The 7,600-nt window shown below is 30.1% G+C and overlaps 1 protein-coding gene across 1 annotated transcript in view; it reads right to left on the bottom strand.

The window, feature by feature from the left end:
• Nucleotides 1-3,723: 3,723 nt before the first annotated feature.
• LOC106678487 (pupal cuticle protein 27) overlaps nucleotides 3,724-7,600 on the bottom strand; it is a 17,514-nt gene continuing 13,637 nt past the window's right edge. The window contains exons 3-5 of the mRNA XM_014417009.2: nucleotides 7,234-7,339; nucleotides 5,970-6,278; nucleotides 3,724-3,838 (exon numbers count right to left, since the gene is read on the bottom strand). Coding sequence (XP_014272495.1) covers nucleotides 5,999-6,278; nucleotides 7,234-7,339 — 386 coding nt within the window. The 3' untranslated portion in view covers nucleotides 3,724-3,838; nucleotides 5,970-5,998. The remainder of the gene's footprint in view (nucleotides 3,839-5,969; nucleotides 6,279-7,233; nucleotides 7,340-7,600) is intronic.

Raw genomic sequence — 7,600 nt, 5'->3', positions numbered from 1 at the left:
AATCAAGGCCATGTTGAGCAGATTCAAATATCATTATAAACTATTTTAACTCGTCCCCTAAAAATTGAAAATACAGTAAATTAAAGGAAAAATAGAAATCAAGAAATAGTGCTAATGAATAATATTCAGAAAGTAAATCATTTGGAAAAATCCCTAAACTGTTGTGCGACAATCGATGTTTACATGTAACCTCGAGGCAGGTTTTCGTTTTGGAGGGAGCATTCGTTGTTTGGGGCGCGCAAGAGAAAGGATGTCTTCAGGATGAGGAGGTCCTCATCAATTTCTGTCAAGAAGGAAGCCATTTTGGACGCTAGGACAGAACGATAGAAAAAAAAGGATCATCAAAGGAAGATCGTGAACTTGGTTAGTTTTGTATGCATAAAAATAGATACATGTGTAAAATAAATTTTAATTTAATTAATTGTAATTATTGTAAATGCCTGTTTCTGATTGCCTAGCAACCCGCCCTGAGATATAGAGTCTTTTTATATTATAAAAGTTAAATATAATTCTATTATCCATTTGGTATTACAGTTCTTAATTTAAACCCAAATTACCTTTTATATTTGAAAAAAGTTTATAAAACGAGCAAAGATTCTTTTTATTTTTATTTTTAATAATTTTAAAATTATTACAATATATATATGAATAATTGACAGTATTAATTCAAATTATGAAGAAGATGGTCAGGGGTAAGGTCACAAGAAAACAAAAATAGTTAACAACATTTGACAATGTTTTGCCCCAATTTGTTGAGCTTCGTCAGGGCTGCTTCTTTGAGGTTGTGAGGTCGATTAACCCCTCACTGTGGCCAAGTGTTCGAAACCATGGACATCTATTGAGGTCAATTCGAAACTACTAAATTGAGTTTTAAATTGACCTCAACAGAAAGAGCCCTGATAAAGCCTTACAAGGTGAGGCGAAACGTCGGCAAGTAGATAGTTGTTAACTATTTTGGTTTTCTTCTGGTCACACTTCTAACCAACTTCTTCATAATTAAAACTTAATTATATTTCTTATCAAGAATCCATTTACACCCTTTATTCTTTTAACATTTGAATAATGTTTCAGGCTTCTATACCTATTTTTATCTACAAATAAAAATATTTTCAATCAACAGTTTTATGATTAACATATAGTTATAATGAACAAAGTTTATATTGTACCTTAATAATTTTTTTTTTTGTACACATTTACATAAAAAAATTCAATATTTAAATATATATTTTACATTCACTTCACTAATTTATAACCATTTACAAATTAAAATGTTTCTTGAGATTGAGCTAAAATTTCTTAGTTATTGTCCTTTTATTTCCTTTACCTCATTATTAATTTGTGGACATGTATCATTTTAAATTAAAAATCATTTTTATATATTTCCCAAATGAAATTAAATATAAGTCCTGTTTATTTATTTTTCATAATTGCTGTTTTCAAACAATGTTTTTTTTTAATTGAAAATTATTTTTATTTGAAGAGATTATTGACATTTAACTGTTATTTATGGTATTCATAAATCAGAGATTGGCAAAAATTAGCTATAGCTAAAACTAGTAGCTAAAGTTGCCATGGATACGACCCTTATTCATGAATGAACCATTGATAAATAAATATCGTATCCATGGCAATTTTAGTTATTGGTTTCATAGTTGCTCAACTTTGTCATAAATTACCTTCTAAATTGCACTTCACTCCTTCTGCCCATTTACTTATCCAAATTTCATTGCACTGAACCCTGCATTGTTATTGCTTTGGGGATTTGCTTAATGCTCTATCACTATGCTGCTTATTGATACCCTACTAATACTTAATTGTTTTAAAAGCCTATTTTATTCATTATGTACACATAATACAGTCAAATTCCTCCAGTATCAGTTTTATAATTAACTACGTCTTTTATATTTTTGGTTATATATTTTGAAGAAGTTAAAATTTTAAACTAAAGTTAAATTTTTTTTAATTTGTAGAACTTGATAATGGGCAGAGGAGGCCAAAACGTTTTTCAGTTGTTATAAAGAATAAAGAAGTAGATAAAGGGTATAAAATAAATTCCTGAAAAGAAAATAATAAAGTTTTAACAAATATAATCCTTTGGAACTTAGTTGTAGGATTACAACTAATTATTTACTTTAAATTGTTTTAATTTTTTTAATTAATTTGATAAAAAAAATTCAATTTTTTCCCAGCAGAATAGCTTTGAATAGATTCAGACATAAAACAGTTCCCTCTAGAAAGTGGTTAATAATTTCGAAACAACTTAAAATTGAGACTACCTCTATACATCCAAATATAGATGGGTCATTCTCTCTTCAATGTAAGATTTATGTCCCTGGCTGATTGTAAGTCTTTACTATTAATACATGGATATAAAAAAAAAGTCTTCATTCAGGAAGAGTTCAGTAGTACAAACTCACTCGTTTGGAATAGTTGTTTTATTGCAGTAACAGGTAATAAATTAATTATATCAATATTTTTCGAGTTTTACTAGAATGAAGTAGGTAGTTTGAGGTATGCACAGGAATAAGAAAAGAATCAAAAGACCCTGATAATTCAAATCAGTTTAAGTATAAAATATATATAAATATAAATCTGTACCGCTACAACCCATGAAGATTCAGGGGTTCAGTACTTTGTAAAGAAGTATTTTACAAGACCAACAGTTGTGCAAGGAGGTGATTTGATCAGAATCACGCTCGGCCTCCAGATTTTTACCCAATTAAGGGTACCTAATTTAAGAGGCTGGGTGGACCCCAGGATGGCTCCAGAATCCATAGGAGTTGACTCACGGCTACAGTGTAACAGAAAACAATTTTCTGCCCAGCAGGATTCAAACTCAGATCCTTAGTTAGTAGTCCTTAGGCTAGAGTTAGTAACCATGCGCTTTACCCCATGGCTATCGCACTTCCCAAATCAGTTTAAGTACCATACTTAAATTTGTTGTAATTAATAATGTTAACGCAACGTTTAATTATTAAGTTGGAAATGTTTTGTAAATAGTACTATTATTTAATTATTAGTATTTAATTCAAGTACTACATCTAGAATTACAATTTTTATTTGTATTATTTTTGTTACAATTTTTGTTTATTTGATAAGAAACATATGTATTTTATAATTATATTATAATAATTAAGTAAAACAACCATTGCTGAGGGTTGTTAAACAGTTGCTAAGGCACCACCTAACAACAAGCCAAAGGTTTACATTTTAAAATCTTACAAGACAACTAATAAACTGATAAATAAATTTCAGGTTTACTGAAAAATTTACTGTTCTAATTATGAAGTCAGTTGACAGTCGTACAGTTTGATGATTTTTCAGATATTAAGACTGTTAGTATATTAAGATATGGATTTTTCATCATTTCCTCACAACCATGGAATCACAATTTTTTAAAAATTAATGTACCCTATAAACTAGTAATTTCTATGATGGGCTTTTTTTGTTATAAAAAAAGATCACTAAAAAGGTAAAAAAAAAAATCAATTTAAATTATTTATTTATTTTAATGGTAGAAAATGTAGTACTTGTTGAGAAATACCCAGATATGAATGATGACTATTGAGGGTGATTTAATCAATTATAACAATAGTTTAAATGATAGGAAAATGTGAGGTAATTAAGTTTAATAATTACACATTAAATGAATTAATTAAATCATCTAACTTTCATGAACTCTTAATTCTTATTTTGGAACTGGAAACTAAGTACTAAGTAATGTATATGAAAAGTTTGTATTTTTATTTACAACAATTATACAAAATAGATGTTCTCTATATACATAAATACTTTATAACATGTAGTTATGTTCCTTTTGATCCATCAAATGTAAGTCCTGAAAAAAAAATATTAATATTAATTTTTATTAAACATTAGTTATTGTTATTAATTTTAATTTTATTTTATAAAAATTATTATAGAATATTAGTTCATCATTATTATAATTCAGAGTAAATCATATATATTGTGCATGTCAAATATTTATAATCACTTTACACATTCAAGTTTTCCATCAAGATGACTGGCTTATTTTAATCATATATGTGCGTGTACACATATATAAATAAAATATATATATTTATTAGCATACATAAATATAAACAGGATTGTGATACAAAACATACAAGTGTTATCAATGAAAGGTAATAAAAAAATAAAAATAATTATTGAAAGATAGGTTTGTATTGAGATTATGTGGTTTATATGTGACATGGGCAATTAGCCTGCAAAAAAGAAAATTTAATGAATTATAACAATTCAATGATTGAGGTTTTCTCCTTAAAAATGACCTTAAGGGCTGAAACATTGGAAGTTGAGAGGAAATTTGTATTATTGAAGTTTGTGTTATATTAATGGAATCCTCACAAAAGACTGAAAAGACAGGAAACTGCACGCAGATTCCGACTATTACAGCACTTACTAGACAAACGGTCTAAACTTCCAACTCATTACAAAAGACTGATCTACATGACAATAATAAGGCCCATCTGAACATATGGAGTTGAGCTTTGGGGCTCCACTAAACCTTCGAATTCCTCTCGTATCCAATCTTTACAATCCAAAATCCTTCGTAAAATCCTCAATGCTCCTTATTTTGTTACTAATAAAACCATCCATAAAGACCTAAATGTTCCTTATGTAACCGATCTAGCCCGAACCCGATATTATTCCTTCCATAATAAACTCCCTAACCACCCAAACCCACTGGTTTCTAACCTTGCTTCCTCTTCCATTCCTGGCAATCCTCTGAGGTGCCTGAAAAGAAGATGGCCTCGTGACCTCCTGTATCATATCATTATGTCATTATGATCAAATTTACTTGCTGTATTTTTTTTTATACAGTTGTAAATATAAATAAATAAAAAAATAAGTGTTATATTAATATAAACTACTTTCAAACAATTAATGTATTAAATAAGTAAGATTCTAAATGTTAATGACTCTATTGACGTTTATCTTTGAAAAACTCTACTTTTTTATTTTAATCTAAATTTTTCAGACAACTTTTCATTTATTTCACAAAATAAGGCTTGTATCAACTATAATTTCCAGGAAAAATGATTTTTATTTTCAGAGTGTATGGCGCGGTGAAATTTAAAAAAATAGACATTTGTGAAACTAATAGCTAAAATTGCCATGGATACAACACTCATTCATGAATGAACCATTGATAAATAAATATCGTATCCATGGCAACTTTAGCTATTAGTTTCATAGTTGTCCAACTCTGAAATTTTGTAATATTTAAAATAATGTAATGTTGGATCTACACGTTTGCCACTCGCCACAAATTGTAATCCAAGACTTGTACAAATGCTTGATTAACAAAGGAAGCAACAAACCTCCGAATCCACGCTTGTTTTCTTCTTTTGAATTTTTCCCGCTATAATATTCGATTTATTCTATTTTCATTATAAAAAAAGGAACACGATAAAGATTGGCGAATAAAAAGAAAGATTTTAGATGACAAAAATTCATATAAATAGTACTTTAATACATAACCTATAAATTCAACCTTTGTTCTAGAATGATTACCAGAAACTTTTAAATTTAATTACCTAGAGTTACAATGTTTTTATATAAAAAAATATATATATTTGTGCTATGTTAAATAAAAAATAAACTGCTTAAATTAATTCAAAAAGATTTGAAACAATGTATTTATACCGAATCGATAGAATTTCACTGGAGTTAATTGTTGAATCCTAAGGTTGAGTAATTCTATAATTAATTAAAACACGGAAAGCATTATTTATCTGTTGGCAGTTCTAAAACAACGCTAACTGGACACAAACGTGTGGATGCAGAACAAGTGCTCTTCGATTTGGGCCCAAATCCGACAATCAACGGGTCGACCTCTAAGTCAGACCAGCTTGGACCAACACATGCCATAGTTTGGCAAACTTATAGAGGCGACTTTACCAATACTCTCTTTAATTACAATGCTCAATATATTTCGTGCTTACTTTCAGCAATTCTATTCCTGGATTAGCAATCAGGCTTTTTCGCCACGGTATTTCCCGTCGTCGAAGATTCCAGCAGCTTCGTCAGCAGCGTTCTTGGCGAGCGCGTCGAGGATCTGCTGTGGTACCGGGGGCGGTACAGGAATGTGGTCACCCGTAGGAATGAAGCCACCTTCACCTGCTGAGTAAGACACCACTATTGTCTGTCCTTCCGGAGAAACGTAAGAATAAGTTCCTTGGGCAGATGTTCCAGCTTCTGGACCACCGACGCTTCCAGTCTCTTGAGCCTGGATTCCATTTTCTCCCTGGAAACTTAGAGAAAGAATTCCTTTAAGCAACTTGTTGTTCTAATCATACTATTTTTGATGGTAAATTTTAGACCTAACTCATTTTTCTCATTACCATATGTAATTTTTATGCATATTCTCATGATACAGATATGGGACATTTTCCCGAAATGATCCTGGAAGATGTAAAGCCTCTTTAGACTTCCAAGGTTTGGGAACTACACATCTAGACTAAACTGTTTTAATCCAAAAATCCATCGTAAAATGCTCCTTGCTGTGTCACAAATAAAATCATCCTTAAAGATACCAATGTTCCATATGTTACCGATTTAGCTAGAAGTAGATATCAATTCTACCATGATTAAGTCCCTATGCCCACTTATTTATAACCTGTCTTCGTGCCATTGTACTGTAATTTACAATACTTTGACTAGTCGTATTTTTTTAGTTAAATTATTTATTTCAATTATTTTTTTTTTTAATTGAAAGGAATATGGTGTGGTTGCAGTAAAAATAACTCAAATTGAAAATTAACTATTTATTATGAGGCAAAGTTTAGTCCCACGTTGCTGTGCTTCATTCTTTAAGCTCTGCAACGTTGGGCGAAACGTTTGATCATAATAATTTTTTTTTCTATTTGAGTTATTTTTTACAAATTTAAATCCAGTCCTGTCACCACCATCCAAATTATCAACAAGTTTTGACAGTTTCTTGTCCCCAGCCCCATGAAAACAACAAAATTTTTATAAAATTAGATGTCAATGTTCATTTCTGGCCACTTCAAGAATGTTCTCAGGCATTCTTAATGATTATGTAGTAAAAAGATGAGACTAAAAATATAAGAAACATTTTTATGATAAAGTACACTCGAAATTCTGCCATTATCGATGAATGATTCGTGTATGTTATACATAAAGGAATAATATTGACATTTAAGTTTATTAAGTATTAATAAATTAAGAATAATATGAAATAATTACTTGTATGCATAAGTTCCATCGCCGACGACCGGCTGATTGGAATAGGCGAGAATGGCCACTGGTGGTGAGGCCGCTCCAGTATAAGCTGGACTACCGCCTCCTGGACCTGCAATGGCGAATGTCTGGATTAAAGGGACTAATAATATCTGGATTAAAGGGATCAATGATATTTGGATTAAAGAAATAAATAACTAAATAATTCAAAAACACTATCCAAAATTATAGTCTCAAAACATTTATTTCATTCACACGTCCAACGTTTCGGCCAATTCGGCCATCTTCAGGGACAATCTATTTCGACAAAAGGTTCCATTATTTGTATGATCCTACAATCAATTCAATTATTTAACATTATTATTTATAATTT

This window comes from Halyomorpha halys, unplaced genomic scaffold (assembly GCF_000696795.3).
Source record: "Halyomorpha halys isolate HHAL.00 unplaced genomic scaffold, Hhal_1.1 Scaffold145.1, whole genome shotgun sequence".
NCBI classification, from domain to species: domain Eukaryota; kingdom Metazoa; phylum Arthropoda; class Insecta; order Hemiptera; family Pentatomidae; genus Halyomorpha; species Halyomorpha halys.
The sequence above is the reverse complement of the archived record's forward strand: the minus strand, read 5'-3'. Positions and strand labels throughout refer to the sequence as shown.